Raw genomic sequence first — 16,352 nt, forward strand, 5'->3', positions numbered from 1 at the left:
GAAGTTAGAGCCAGAACTTCAATGTGAAAATTTCCATTTTAAGCTGTATTTTCACTCTCTTGGATGAATTCTATTGTGTTCATATTGTTGGGGATTGGAAGTCTATGACTCAGAAATGAGTTTTTCCTAATAGGTTAGGCACCAATATTTACAATTCGATTTTGAATCCACAAATGTATTCTTGGTGCTTTGACTGAAATTGTCTTTAGCTTGATTTGTGGCATGGCTACTGAAAATGAAACCTTCATCTTTTTTTTTTTTTTTTTTTGTGTGGGTGGGGGGGGTGGGGGTGACTGAAATTGTCTTTAGCTTGATTTGTGGCATGGCTACTGAAAACGAAACCTTCATCTTTTTTTTTTTTTTGGTTGGGGGGGGGGGGGGGGGTTTGTTTCTTAGTCATTTTGATTCAAATCTATGAATTTGTACCTGGTTTATTGTATTTACCATTGAGTAAAAACTGAAATGGCACATTATGACTCTAAATAGTAAAACCAGCCATATATAAATAACCAATACAATTTCAGGCCTTCAGCAGCGGTATTTTTACAAAATAAACATATTCAAGTTTCAACCAACCATCCTTGCTGAATGTGGGGCCTTCAATAAACTTTGCACTTTGCAGTTGGGCGCTTTCTCTTCCAATTCATGGCATAGCAGAAAAACTTTGATTAGCAAATTGGTCATTAGTAGATGCTTTATAATCATATTTAGAATCTAAATGGCTGGCTGGTACTTCACATAAAAAAAAAAGAGGATGATGTGAACTATTGATTCAACTGATGCAGTGTGAATTCTACTTGTGGGGTATTAAGCAGCAAATAAACTCTCTTTGGCATCAGCAGTTTTTTTTTTTTTTTGAAAGTAACTTTTTAATGCCTCACATTTTCTGATTATAATTAATTTTTAATCAACTTTCAGCAAATAAAAAAAAAAAAAACTTTCGGTAAAAATTTGCATTTGAAGGCACTCTAATCACCACCAAAAGCACATTAAAGAACCAATAGAGGAATCCAGTTTCTACAGGGAAAATTTCAGATTGTATGACACCAAATGCATAACTTTTGATGCTTACTAGGGTTTATACCTACAAATATGCACTTGATATTTTAAGGGTAATTCCAGATTAGTATATTCTGGCCATTCTTCGCTGCTCTCCTCTTGTCTCCTTTATTTTCTTTCGTTCCAAACATACTAGAATCTATGATATTTTTAAAGGAAATGAATAATGCTTTACCCTTCAATTGAAACAACATTCTGACTAAATGATTGCATTTGCATTATCCTAGTAGAAGATTTGTAAATACCAACTTTTAGCCATGACCACCATTATCAAAACAATGTAAATAGTTGAGTTGGACCTTACTCAAGCTGTGAATCGCAATGTCGCTGTCCAAGCAGAAGTAGAGGCGATTTGAAAATGCAGTTTACATGGCTATGCATTGCAACCTGACCACGGTATGCATAGAGGGTGATTGCAAAACCTGTATTCAAGCCTTCTGGGGCTATCTTCATGTGTCATTGTTCCTTGGAGAATTGTAAGCATTATAGCTGAGATCAAAAGTTTAGTAAACTGTAATTATAAATAGACCTATCTCTTTTGATTGGGTCCCTAGAGTTGCGAACAGGGCTGCCCATATATTGGCCCACTGGTCTTTGCTGAATAGCATCTTTGGTTTCTTTGGCCCAAGCTCAGCTCCTTTGAATCTATTGGATGTAATTTTGGAAGATGTTGGTGTTGTTTCTCAACTCTCTTCTTAATAAAATTTTTCAATTCGGCCAAAAAGAAAAAAGAAGAAGAAGAAGATGCATACTCAAAAAAGCCACCAACTGGATAACTCCAAATTAGTTTGATGATTGTGGCAACTAACTGGTTGGAGCATCATGCAAGAATCTTCTTTGAATCAAGACACAAAATTTGAAGGGGTGTCAAATATCATACCACAAGGAAGTGCTTTTCCCATCTCCAATTTTTAGATCTTTTAAGTGTAGCAATAAGATCTTCTTCAAGACTAAGAACAATACTTCTTCTTCTTGTCAGTAGCAGACCATAAAACTCTCCTAATTTTCTTCCAAAATATTTCTGAACTTGCCTAGGATACATGGAATCATTGCGGCAGAACACTTTTTACTAGCGGAATGAAACAGCCTTGTTTTTTTTTTTTTGAGAAAAATTCTTCTTGTTACTCCAAGAGAGTGAAGAAGTATAATGGGTAGTGAGAAATTGAATGAAGTATCAATGAGTCATAATTAATGCCATTTTTTTAGAAAACATTCCAAGGGAATTGCAATCACAGTATTACTAACAATTAAGACTTGACCAGGACTTAGCTGGAGGAATTACATTCTAAAAAGAAGTGCCTTTAAGCATTGGGGACATTGATGTAGAAAACATAGTGAGCATGTTACACCTTTTATCTGATAGTCACTTTTTATCTTGGGGAAAAAAAAAAGTAAATTAAGCTCACAGTACATTAGTTGGTGGTAAACACTAGTTAATAGGTCTTTTTAAAAAGTAAAATAAAAATAATGAACAAAAAAGATAGGAGGAGCACCCACTAAGACTGAATTTTATAATACAATTGATTCTTTGTTTTTATTTATTTTTGCTATTTTCTAAAGGGAGGTGAAAACCTTTTGAAGCCTCCTTAGTGAGTGCACAAGGACACCCATTAACATAAATCTATCTCAATTTAAGATCACACCATTTTATGACCATTCAAATAACAACATACAACGTAGGAACCAATAAATTAGGGACAAGATTTTCATTTCTTTTTGACTTTTTTTTTTCAAAAATTTTATATTATACAAGTCATATTTTGGTGACTATTTTTATAATTCAAACTTATCATCTTAAAAAGTAACAAAAAAAAAAAAATTGTGTTTCTTTACTAGCATAGGAATAAGGATAATAGCTAAAGGAAAAGGTTTCTCTTTAAAATGCTTATCCTTTCCATTCATGCAATTAATAAGGCTAAATAGCTTGCTGATTAGCTATTATATATGTCGAACTTGGACGTTCTAGGTTATATTGTGTATTGAGAATCTTTGCTAAGAAAGTAGCTGAGTTTTGAAAATCAATTCTTAATTTAGGTGAGCCTCATGGGATTATTTGAATTGCAGTGACAAATCAAATACCTGAACTTCCAAAGATGATTCTCAAAAAAAAAAAAAAAAAAAAGAGAACTTCCAAAATTAGTGGTGACCATATAGTGCAATTGCCTCCTCAATAATTTGTAATTAAAAATAAAAATTTGGAAATGTACATATCAGCCACGGTTTTCTTCGCATACATGGTGCATGATGTACAAATCAAAATTTCCCAGAATCTGTACAAAATATAACATGCTTATTTCTTTATCTTGCCTAATGCATAATAAATATTTTTTAGTATTTTTTAATTTATTGATAGGACCTAATGCATAATATTTGTTTTTGATTTGCTAATGCAAATGTAGACCTCAGAATAAAAATTCCCATAAAATTCCTTACTTTCCACTTTAGATATTTGCATCAGTGATATATCCCTTTGCAATGGACAATACTCTCTTCCTTTGTACTTTCAATACGAAATATAAAATAAAAATTTTAGTACCACGAAAAACAACTTTTGCCGTAATTCTTTATGTGGTTGATTGTGATTAGTGAAAAAAAAAAGATGGGTGCACATGAAAGTGACAAGAAGCCAGTCACAATTTTTTCCTTTCTCCCTACAACCAATTTCAATCTGATAAAAACCAAAACTCCCAAATAACAATTAAAGTTTCTGGTAAATTTTCAGATAAAATTATTATTGAAAAACATGCAGTCTTGAATAGAATTACAAAACTCAAAAAAATAATTAAAAGAATATAGATAAGCACTATGCTTATCTGATCCAATTCCAACACTAACACACTCAAAAAACTTCCTAATGATAAGGATAATCATAAGTTAACCCCTTATTCAAAATAGTAACAACTGAAAGCAAAAGATAATTAACAGATAACAAAGGCTAAAGTGATCAACAAAATTGCTGCATCTGTCACCACTTAGTGGACCTTAGAGAGCATACAGTTTGTATGGCTGTGAACACAAGAAGGATAATAGCAGCACAGGTAGAAGTAGCTATCCAAGGAGTGCTAAAATATTGACGCCACAACATTGACGTTGCCTTCCATTTATGCCAAGGTTCTATATAGAATGCATTCAAATCTTCACATATTTTCAAGTAATCAGAGTTCATATAATCCCATAAGATAGTGTTGTTAAGATTGTTGACAGCTAATGCTGCTGCGTTGCTATCGCCAAGGTAATTAACGAGGATTCCTTTATCACAAAGTAAATCTACATCTTTGGAAGTATTGATAAGGATGTCCAAGATGATAAAGAAATCCGTAACATATGCGGCCCCTACATAATGGGATTGCTCTAATGCAATAATGTTTCGAATAAGACGTATTTTCTCATTATTTAACTCAATGCATGGGATTTCCAACACTCCATTCTTTAAATCGAACCTTATGTCAAGAAAGTGTCTATAGTGTCCACCATATTCTTCGGGCGCCACCTTAAACTTGACCCCTGCCTCATGCAGCTGGGTTGCAGAGTATGACAGTTTAGCCCCTCCAGGTCCTCTATGTTGTTGTTTTCCACATACATAAAAGAATCTAACCAGATCTGTTAAGTGTTCTATTTGCGTATCAAAAATCCAAGGGGGCATCATTTGAACGCGGTAACATGCACAGAAATAAAAAGCAAGTTTCATTAAAGAAAGGGGTTCTGAGTCTTTTGACCCTAATTCAGTCGGAAAGTTTGCTTGCTTGAACAGCATCTCTAAAACAAAAAAAGGAAGTTGATTTTCAAGTAATACCAAGTCAAATTGCAAAATTGGATGCATCCATTTTGGAATTCTGATTGTAGGATCGTCCCCTCCTCGAATTAGGTAAGATTGTATCAAAAACTCAAGAATGAACATCCCATCCACCAGGTTCATTTTCATAAAATCATCATTGCTTATGCTGGACACAACAGTCTCTGCATAGTAAGAGCGAATTTCTTCTTCCTTATCTCTTATTGTGTGTACTAAATTCCGCAACTTTATATTAGCCCGTTGAATGAAACACTCACAAAACTGTACTTTACACTTTTTCATGGTTTGTAATTTTGGATTGGAGCAGTGAATAGGGCCAATTGAAATAAGCAGAGGAGTGAAGGCTTGCTCATCCAGTTTACGAAGGTGATCTGGAATGCTAATCAAACCCCTAGTTGAGAATTGTTGCTTCGAACTTTCAAACATGGCTGTGATGTCAAGTGCCAAATCTCCACTTCCCTTTGTAGTTGAAGAGCTTCCTATCTATCAAGATAAGAGCCACCAGGATTAAAAACATACCCCGTGCAAAGTACAACACACTATAATTTGACTTCAAAGTTCATTCTATGCCACTATCTTCTTATATGTTAAAATGCATAATGATCATTTTATATTTAATCGTTTATAAAATTTTAATTTAATCATCCTCTTTCATTGTCCTGTAAAGCTAATCACATGAAAGATTTGCATATATTTTAACTGGATGACAATACTAATTTTGAATGAAGAATTTTAAAATGATTTCCTTTGAAACAATAATTAATTGAACAAATAATTTTGGTACTAATTAAATCATTTAATTTCATTTTTTTTTTTAAATAGATGATTTCATTGTTAGTTTGATAGAGACAGAGTAATTAAATAGCCAGATTGAATTGTTTCATTATAGTAGGTAAAAGAAAGTACTTTTTGATATATTTATATACATACTTTCTACTTCCTATTACAATTTTTGTTATTGTGATACTATGAAATTTTTTAATGTATTATCAAAATTTCTTCATTTTGGAAATATATTGAAAAGGTACATTTTTTTTTTTCTTTTAATGGGTATATGTTATTGTTCAATAAATTTCCCATTGAAGTTAGTCTTTGTACTTTGAGTTAAATTCTAGAAATCTCAAAGAATTTTGAAATCAGAAGTAACTTTAATTAGGATGAAAGTAGTTTTAACATATGAGAAAAGTTATCAAATGCCCTAAGGGCTTGGTGTAGGCTATATTTTTTTTAAAAAAAATTTATGCAAAAAGAAAAAAAATAACTAATATTTTTGACAACTTTTTATATGGGTGTTAACTGGACCATTAACATATAAGCAAATTAGAAGTATTAAAAATTATACAAATACTTGATATAAGATTTGAGTAAATTGACAATATAATTTAAGAAAAGCATAAAATTAATGTGGATTAGCTTAATTGTTGAACTTTCACTTTAATTATGTATAGCTTAATAATATTCCACATTCGACAATTGATTATCACAAGCAACTTAAAATTCATTAAAAAAATCATAAAATATAATAGTAAAGAAGTCAATTTCATACCAGAACCGTTTTAGATTTACCACTATTGTGGGGGCCAGCCAATCAACAGGCCCATTAAGGTCAGGATTGTTGGGCCTGTGGCCCATCCAAGGATGCATATCCGTCCGAGGAGGCCAAGTCAGGTCGTGAGGGTAATTACCGAAGGAGGGTGGTAGTCAATATCACGAAAGTAGAGTTCCGTGTTCGTCCGAGGATGCCATACTCCTCGGCAGTATGCATCCGAGGACGATCAGGACGTGGTCTTGTTACAACCAGACCTCGGAATTACGCCACCACTGAAGATGGGATAACAGACCAAGGGTAAGAGAGAAAAAGCAAACAAATATCTATAACTACAGCTGCCTCCGCATTAATTATCTCTCAACCAACTCTCTGGCCGCATTAATGTGGAGGTGATACCTGAATAGTAAGGAGGCAGCCTACAGCTGCCTATAGGAAGTTCCAGGAGGTGCTAGATGGGACAGAAAGAAATCCCCCGAACTCAACCTACACGTGTGTGGTGAGGATGGAACACAGAGAGTGGTATATAAACTGAAAGAAGAACATGCAAGAGGGGGGATCGGAACGTAAGAGAAAGAAAAAAAAGCATAGACTGAGGAAGAAGAACGAAAAAAGAAAAAGAACTGTATCGATTACTAAAAGAAAACGATCGTTGTGCCAGCTCTGAGCCTTCAATATACGTGAGGGTGAATCTTTTCATTCCACAAAAGTTAATCTAGTTCTTAACACCCACGCTCTACAAATTATATTGTTTAGGCCTATTTACGTACGATCCTAGTATCGTTTTGGGTCGTTCCAAATCGTGTCCTTACAATTAGCGCCGTCTGTGGGAAGAGCTTGTGTTAACTTAAAGGACTTCCGGTGCAACGTTTCTGATAGAGTAAGTGGGTCCACATCACCACACGGTGGGACCGCATCAGGAGGATGCCAGCCCGCACTAGGCAGAGTCAAGAGGTTCCCAGCATGGTGATCCTCGAAGGAGTCCCGAATGGAGAGAAGGCCATGAGGGGAGTGTATGTACAACTCATACCACCAGAAGCCATTCTCGTGGGAAGAGTCACGTCTCCCACGTAAAGCATGATGGGAATATGCAGCGTGAGATTGCTGATTTGAAGAGAGAGTTGCGCCATGCACGGCGAGAGCGCTCCCCACCTTGCTCCGAACCATCGTTTGAGGAGTCGAACGGGGCTAGTTATAGGTGGAGATCGAGGACTCTGCCAAGCGAGACTTTCTCCTATGAGGAGGAGCATCGCCACCGACGTAAGCGTAGAGGTTCACCTAGCAGGGGCTTGGGTAACGATGTCATGAACAAGGCCTTGAGTCAAATTTCCAAGTCACCCTTTACGAAAAACATAGACGATGCGATTCATCCTCGGCGATTCCATCAGCCTACATTCGCTCTATATGATGGCCATTTAGACCCGGTAGAACATGTAAGCTATTTTAGCCAGAAGATGGCTATCTGCTCCAGAGACGAGGTTTTGATGTGCAAAGTTTTTCCATTGAGTTTGGGTCCGACGGCGATGAGGTGGTTCAATGGCTTAAGGGCCAATTCTGTGGGATCTTTCAAAACACTGACTCGAGCTTTTGGTGCTCGCTTTATCACATGCAGTAGGACTCCTCGGCCTTTGGGATCTTTGCTGGCTTTGTCTATGCGAGAGGGCGAGACTCTCAAGAATTACTCGGACAGGTACTGGGAAATGTTTAATGAAATAGAGGGAAAGAACGATGCTGTGGCTATAACCACTTTCAAAGCTGGTCTCCCAGCTGACCACGATTTGAGGAAATCCCTAATGGGTAAACCTGTCACCAGTGTGCACCAATTGATGGACAGAATAGATAAATACAAAAGGGTAGAGGAAGATCAACTTCAAGGAAAAGGAAAGGCCGAGGTGATCCCTCAGGAGAGGAGGGATTTCAGGTCGGACCGTTATAACAGCAGCCGACCCCGGAGGGATTTTGTTAGGCAGTCGGGCTCGACGGACGCCCAGGTGGTTAATGCAATATTTCGGGAGCCAATGCAACAGGTTTTGGAGAAGATAAAGAACGAGCCATTCTTCAAATGGCCGAACAAGATGGCGGGAGAGCCTAGGAAACGCAACCCGAACTTATACTGCCACTATCATCAGGATCATGGGCACACGACGGATAATTGCAGGAATTTATGGGATCACTTGGAACAATTGGTCCGTGAAGGGAAATTAAAACAACTCTTGCATCACTTCAGTGGAAGGGCGAGCCAAACAGGTTCAGAGATGCATGGGGACGCTTCATCAAGACTTCCCCTGGGTATGATTAACGTTATCTTTGCGACCTCGGGAAGGACTGGATCTTGCCCCTCCAGAGTATTGTCGGTGTCCCGATCCCCAGCCGAGGATCATTCCCAAGCATTGAAAAGAGCCAAGGTGCGTGTCCCCTTGATTCTAGGCTTTTCGGATGAGGACATGGTTGGGACCATACAGCCCCATGAGGATGCTTTGGTGGTAACGTTGAGGATTGGCGGCTATGATGTCAGAAGGGTGATGGTTGATCAGGGTAGTGCTGTGGATGTAATGTATCCAGACTTGTACAAGGGGCTAGGTTTGAAGCCAGAGGACTTAACAACCTACAACTCTCCTCTAGTAAGTTTTGAGGGAAGGTTGGTCACGCCCAAAGGACTGATCAGGCTGCCTGTGCAAGAAGGTTGGCTTCACACCCTTAAAGCGGTCTCGTCTACTCCGCATCAGAAGGTGAAGTACCCATCCAGAGACCAAGTGTTGGAAATAGTAGGGAGTCAAGCAGCTGCTCGGCAATGCTTAGTAGCGGCTATACAGCATCGGCCAGAAGCAGAAACCTCGGCTTCGGCTGACAATGAGTTATAGCAATTAAAGTCCCTAGTATCAAGCGTGGACGTACCAGCCGATGGGGTAGAGTGTGAAGATCTGGAGAAAGTAGTTGTTGCTGGTGATCCAGAAAAATTCTTCCAGATTGGGGCTAAATTGCCTTCGCAAGAGAAAGCGAGTTTGCTGGAATTCCTCTGAGCTAATGTGGACGTTTTCGCATGGAACCCGAATGAAGCCCTAGGGGTGGACCCGAATTTCATTTGTCATCGACTTAACGTGAATCCCGCCGTTATGCCTAAAAGGCAACCTCCTCGGCGACCATCGAAGGAACACGCCGAGGCGGTTAGAAGTGAAGTTGCCAAGCTCAAACAGGCTGGGGCTACCAAGGAAGTTTTTAATCCTCAATGATTGGCCAATACGGTGGTAGTAAAAAAGAAGACGGAAAAATGGCGGGTGTGTGTCGACTTCACGGATCTCAATAAGGCTTGCCCCAAGGATCCATTTCCCATGCCGAAGATCGACCAGTTGGTAGATGCGACCGTGGGACACCCTAGGATGAGTTTCTTAGATGCCATCCAAGGGTATCACCAGATACCGCTGGCCGCCGATGATCAGGAAAAGACTGCTTTTGTGACCTCGATTGGGAATTACCATTATAAGGTGATGCCCTTCGGCTTGAAAAATGCTGGGTCTACCTACCAACGCATGATGACGAAAATGTTTGAACCGCAATTGGGTAGAAGTATTGAAATTTATATCGATGATATGGTTGTGAAAAGTAAAGTGGTGTCCGAACATGTGGAGGACCTCAAGAGTATCTTTGGAATACTGAGAAAACATAAGTTACGCTTGAATACTTCAAAGTGCTCATTTGGTGTAGGTTCCGGGAAGTTCTTGGGGTACATGGTGACCCATAGAGGAATTGAGGTGAACCCAGACCAGATTAGGGCCATTAACGATTTGCAAGCACCTCGGAATCCAAAAGAAGTGCAGAAACTGACTGGGAAGACTGAGTTCGGTTCGGCTGAGAGTTGTCGTCCTTTTTTCCACCTATTACATAAGTGGCAAGGATTTGAGTGGACCGTGGAGTGTGTTGAAGCGTTCCAGCAGTTGAAAGAATACCTGTCCAGGCCACCTATCATGTCTAGCCCTGAGGTGGATGAGGTGTTGTTTACTTATCTGGCGGTAGCCCCTCATACAATTAGTTTCGTCTTGATACGAGAAGACAATGGCGTCCAAAGGCCAGTTTATTATGTAAGTAAATCCCTCCATGAGGCCGAGGTGAGATATTTGTCATTAGAAAAGGCCGCATTAGCGGTGGTCCATGCAACACGCAAACTTCCGCACTACTTTCAGGCACATATCGTGGTTATCTTGACCCCAATTGCCTCTTAAGTCCATACTCAGAAGTGCTGACTACACCGGAAGAATTGCTAAGTGGGGCACGATTCTGGGTGCTTTCGATATCAATACATGCCTCGCGCCTCTATGAAAGGTCAAGTCCTTGTTGATCTGGTGGCTGAGTTCGCCGAATGCCCAAAAGAAGTTAATGTGAATCAAGGTCACATGGATGAAAAATCGGTTGGCCTAATATCCACACAAGGTGGGCCCTTCTGGAGGGTGTACGTGGACGGGGCCACAAGCCAACGGGGAGCAGGATTAGGATTTGTGTTGATATCCCCGAGGAGGTCATCATCGAGAAGTCGTTAAGATTAAGGTTCTTGGCTACTAACAACGAATCAGAATACGAAGTTTTGATAGTAGGAATGAGTATGGTCTGAAAAATGGATGGAAAGGCAGTGAAATTATTCTCAGACTCGAGATTAGTAGTCGTCCAGGTGAGAGGAAAGCTGGAGGCCCGAGACCCAAGGATGCAAGGGTATCTGGACCGGGTTAGGCGTATGCAAACGAAGTTTGAGTCTTTCGACTTATCACATATTCCTCGAGGTGAAAATACACACGCTGATTCCTTGGCAACCCTTGCTACCTCCTCAGTGTGAAATTTTCCTCGGGTGATTATCGTTGAAGACCTGTGTACCCCCACCTCACCAGAAAAGGAGGTTTGCCAAATCAATCAAACTAGTCTGTCGTCAAAATGGATGGATCCTATATTAAAATTTCTTGAAAGTGACATATTGGCCGAAGACAAGGTGGAAGCTGAGAAAATACGAAGGAAAGCTACCCGGTACTGGTTATCTGAAGATAAAAAGTTATACAAACAGTCCTTCTCTAGGTCATACCTGCTCTGTGTGCCTCTTGAGACAGCAGAGTCAATCCTGGAAGAATTGCATGAGGGTATTTGTGGAAGCCATATAGGAGGAAGGTCTCTATCATGTCGGGCCCTCACACAAGGATATTGGTGGCCAAATATGCGGAAGGAAGCGCAGGAGTATGTTAAGAAATGCGATCAGTGTCAAAGATATGCTCCAAATATCCATCAACCGGGAGGAGTTCTTAATCCTCTCTCTAGCCCTTGGCCCTTTGCCCAATGGGGGCTAGACATTGTCGACCCCTTTCCCAAAACCATAGGAAATAAGAAGTACCTGCTGGTTGGCACAGATTACTTCACTAAATGGGTCGAAGCTGAGCCATTGGCGAACATCAGAGACGTAGATGTGAAGAAGTTTATTTGGAGGAACATTGTTACGCGATTTGGAGTTCCCCGCACTCTTGTCTCAGACAATGGACTCCAATTTGATAGCAATGCCTTTAGGAAATATTGGTCAAAACTGGGTATAAGGAACAGATATTCCACTTCGGCATATCCACAAGGCAATGGGCAGGCTGAAGCGGTTAACAAAGTAATAGTCAGTGGGCTTAAGAAGAGACTGGATGACGCGAAAGGAATTGGGTGGAAGAACTGCCACATGTGCTTAGGACATATCGGACAACACCCCGACATTTAACGGGGGAAACTCCCTTTTCCATGACTTATGGGGCCGAGGCTGTCATTCCCTTAGAAATTGGCTTCCCAACGTTGAGAACTAGTACATTCTCTTCGGATAGTAATGATGCGATGTTGGAGAAAAGTTTGGACCTGATTGAAGAACGGAGGGAGAGCGCGATGGTTCAACTGGCTTACTACCAACATAAACTTAAGCAGGGCTATGATAGTAATGTGAAGATGAGGCCGTTGCCCGTAGGAGATTTGGTGCTGAGGAAAGTTCTGGGGGACACCAAGAATCCAAATTGGGGAAAACTAGGACCTAATTGGGAAGGGCCATATCGGATCACTTCTGTAGCGGGAATAGGAGCATATTATCTGAAAGACCTAGATGAAAAAGCTGTACTTCATCCTTGGAATGTAAATAATCTTAAGAGGTATTATTATTAATAAAAGCATTTCAATTCAAATATTTCTTTTAATTTACGTCAACCATACATCCTGCACTCCTGCGTCCTATGATTTATATTGAAATGTTAAACAGAAACCAAGTTATGTCAGGTCCTCGGACCGCAAACTTGGTGGAAATTAACATCCTGTGATTTATATTGAAATGTTAAACAGAAACCAAGTTATGTCAGGTCCTCAGACCGCAAACTTGGTGGAAATTAATGTCCTATAATTTATATTGAAATGTTAAACAGAAACCAAGTCATGTCAGGTCCTCGGACCTCAAACTTGGTGGAAATTAACGTTCTATGATTTATATTGAAATGTTAAACAGAAACCAAGTCATGTCAGGTCCTCGGACCGCAAACTTGGTGGAAATTAACGTCCTATGATGTATATTGAAATGTTAAACAGAAATCAAGTTATGTCAGGTCCTTGGACCGCAAACTTGGTGGAAATTAACGTCCTCTGATGTATATTGAAATGTTAAACAGAAGTTAAGTTATGTCAGGTTCTCGGACCGCAAACTTGGTGGAAATTAACGTCTTGTGATGTGTATTGAATTGTTGAGCAGTAACTGAGTTATGATGAATCTTCTGATCGCAAACTTAGTGGGAAGCAGCGCCTTGTATCACCCATTGGAGAATTAAAGAGAGATCTATGGATGTTAGTTGGGGTACAATCAAAGTACTGGAGGCATGATTTTATTTAGTTTATGAACTTTCATAAAGAATTGCGATTGATTGGAAAGAATACGTGCATATCTAAAACGTCTCCCTAAGGCTCTGTTGTATTAACGCTTATTGCCTATTGCTAATTATTGATTGATGATATGTGTGAGTAAAATTGCCCCGTACAAGCAAAAGGTAGTTGAAATGAACCTATCCAAATTACAACAACACAGTGAACGAGTACAAAAATAACATAAAGCAGTAAGAGCGGTAAGAAAATGAGCAAGGAAGTCCCCTACTAAATGTCTAGTTAAACTACAAAGGAAGTTCTACTTTTTCAATTTTAATTGGATCTTTGGGTTCTGACCGGCGGATATCTCTGCCTCTGAAGTGGTGGCTCCCTCTTTGGCTTTGATAACGCCCACAGTTGGTAAAACTGTGGAGTCCAAATTCTGCTGAAAACCTTGGGAAGCCGTCTCTGCCTCTGAAGCAGTGGTGATCTTGTCTAGGGAAGCTCCTAGAGGGGCAAGTCCCCCTTTAGCTAATTCTGGCTGGCCAAAGGGAGGAAAACTGTGAGGCGAAACCTCCTCATTGAGGTTAATAACTGAAGGAGGAGCATCAGCCTGATGGGGTAGAACTGAGGGGCGGATCGCCTTGGGATAGAATATGTTCTCTGGCTTATGTAACTCAGATGAGGCTTCAACCCCAACACGGTTGAGAGCCTCACTCCAAGTACTTGCACAGTAGATACGGCATACCTCCGAAACCTCGGCTCTCAAAGCCTTCTCAGTTTCAGCTATACCAACCTCGTAGCCTATCTGCTCATCTTCGTTTATTGCCTGTTCGGCATCGATTTTTGCTTTTTCGGCTTGCTCTTTGGACTTTACAGCACGCTCCCTTAGCTTTTGAGTTTCCTCCAGGTGCTTCCTAAGAACTAGAGCTTACTCCTGAGTCTTCTTTAGCTCCGCATTCGTCTCACGCAGAAGTTTCCCTTGGTCCTCGGCCTGCTTTTGGTAGCCTTCTAATGCCAACTCGGCGCTCTTGCGAGCTTGCTCTTCGACTTGTAACTTTTTCCTTGCATCGGCCAAGTCCTGTTCAAATTTGGACAAGGTCTGTACAGCCGTTGCCCGTCTTTTTCTTTCGTCATCTAGCTGATCGGAACAGGCATTGAGCATCTCATCTAGCTTGAAAGTATTTTGGATGATCTGTAGGAAAAAGGGTGACACTATAGTCAATAAAAAGTGCATATTGATGAGTAACAGTCACAGAATGAAAAAGATAAAAGTTAGCTCCTTACTATGCCCAAGTATCATTTGTTGTCGAGGACGAGTTCATTCTTCCTCATATTCTTTATTTCGACAATATCTTTTGGGAGCAATAAGGCTTCCTCTATGGCCAAGGCTATGTGACATCCTATGCCGCCATTAAAATCCCTTATAGATGCATCATCTCGTAGGGGCTCCCTACCGTGCATAGGTACTGGCAACCATGCTTGCGGTTCAAGATGTTGGGAATCAGATTTCTCTTGGCCCTGCGTGACTTGGTGTTTGGTTTAGAAGCTCTGTGCGAGGTGTGTACTGGGGAAGAGGAATACCCTCTGGAACAATGAACCCTTCGTAGGCAACACTGATACGGTGAAGCCGAGGATCGCGAGCTCTAATCACGCACTTTGGCGTCTGAAAAGCAAAAGAAAAGGGGGTATATCCGAGAATTAAGTGTGCTGCCCGGAGCTGACTGTCAGCCTCGTTCATGTATATTTTAGCTTTCAATAACCTATCCAGGCTCGCCTTGTTGACTGACCTAAGATTGGGCTTTGTGTAGCGTCTATCTGTAAAACCGTTGAGTCGAGAGTGAAAATTGTTGGAGACAAAAATAATTAAAAAGAAAAAAGTAAACGAAATGTGTTCGCGAACTAAATATTATAGATCTATGACTACACGCCCACCTGGTGTTCCCTCTACTGTCGGGCAAGGCAGACCATTGTGCCATTCCCCAGAAAGAATAAGAAAATCCTCCTTTAGGTTCTTGTTTGAAGTGGGAAGGTATTGAATTAGCCTTACCTCAGGATATCTCGACTTGAGATAATACTCCTGGCCGGTTAAGTGATGGAGGTTGTACATCCAATTCACATCATGATGGGTTAACTTTAGGTCTATTCTCTTATTCAAAGCATCTATACTTCCCAGGACCCTAAACATGTTTGGAGCACACTGGGTAGGGGATAGCCTAAAGAAATTGAGGTAACTCCTAGTGATACTACCCATGGGGATAGTCATCCCGCCCTCTATAAAGGCAATCATGGGAATAACTACCTCCCCAATTTGTCTGGCATCAGCCCATTCCCCTTGAGCTGCGTACCTCATCCCTACCGTTGAGAGAATTTTATACTTAGAGCGAAAGTTTCTAATACCTTCCTCGGATTCAACGAGACATCGAAATGGATTCTTTTGTTTCCCCTTTTTTCTAAAAGACTTAGCAAAAAAGACTGTTGGGTTTGAAATAAAAGTGGTAAAAACTTTGAGAAGACTTACAGGTTCAAAGGAAGGACCTCGGACAAAGTACGATTATTTGTAGTCGCCAAGAAAATAACAAAAATAGAGAAAGGTAGGTTTAATGTATGAACTTTGGAACCACGTAATCATCGAAGGCAAGGTACAGGGTTAATTTGAGAACGCTTTTATAGTCATGTGAGGATTGTGAGCTGTAAAGTTCCCGCTCACAAAACAAGGGAGGCCCTCTGCCGTTTGATTTAAATCTCACCGTCAAATGTGGGAGACAAGGGCGTTGCCAAAATTTAATGCTGCCAAAATCGGGATGCTGAAGCGTCAGGGGTATGCCCCAAAACACGCATGGCTACGGGCTTATGACGTCAAAATCCACCTTCTCTCCCGAGGAGTCGAAAAGTAGGATTTTGAGGGGCTATTATGGGGGTCAGCCAATCAACAGGCCCATTAAGGTCAGGATCGTTGGGCCTGTGGCCCATCCGAGGATACATATCCGTTCGAGGAGGCCAAGTCAGGTCGTGAGGGTAATTACTGAAGGAGGGTGGTAGTCAATATCACGAAAGTAGAGTTCCGTGTTCGTCCGAGGATGCCATACTCCTCGGCAGTATGCATCCGAGGACGAT

The 16,352-nt window shown here is 40.4% G+C and overlaps 1 protein-coding gene across 1 annotated transcript; it reads right to left on the reverse strand.

Moving 5' to 3' along the window:
• Nucleotides 1-4,013: 4,013 nt before the first annotated feature.
• Nucleotides 4,014-7,565, reverse strand: LOC115990128 (UPF0481 protein At3g47200-like). Its single transcript, XM_031113983.1, has 2 exons — nt 7,311-7,565; nt 4,014-5,335 (listed from the first exon to the last, which is right to left on the reverse strand). The coding sequence occupies exons 1-2, from the start codon at nt 7,563-7,565 to the stop codon at nt 4,025-4,027; spliced, it is 1,566 nt and encodes a 521-aa protein (XP_030969843.1). The 3' UTR covers nt 4,014-4,024.
• Between the last annotated feature and the right edge of the window lie 8,787 nt (nt 7,566-16,352).

The sequence above is a fragment of the Quercus lobata genome, chromosome 5, assembly GCF_001633185.2.
Source record: "Quercus lobata isolate SW786 chromosome 5, ValleyOak3.0 Primary Assembly, whole genome shotgun sequence".
NCBI lineage: Eukaryota > Viridiplantae > Streptophyta > Magnoliopsida > Fagales > Fagaceae > Quercus > Quercus lobata.

Excerpts from the sequence above, each read along its gene's own strand:
- LOC115990128 (XM_031113983.1), bottom strand. The coding sequence starts at position 7,565 with ATGGTTCGGAGCAAGGTGGGGAGCGCTCTCGCCGTGCATGGCGCAACT. Across the intron at positions 5,336-7,310 it reads GCTGGCATCCTCCTGATGCG|ATAGGAAGCTCTTCAACTAC; the intron begins GTCCCACCGTGT and ends TTATCTTGATAG.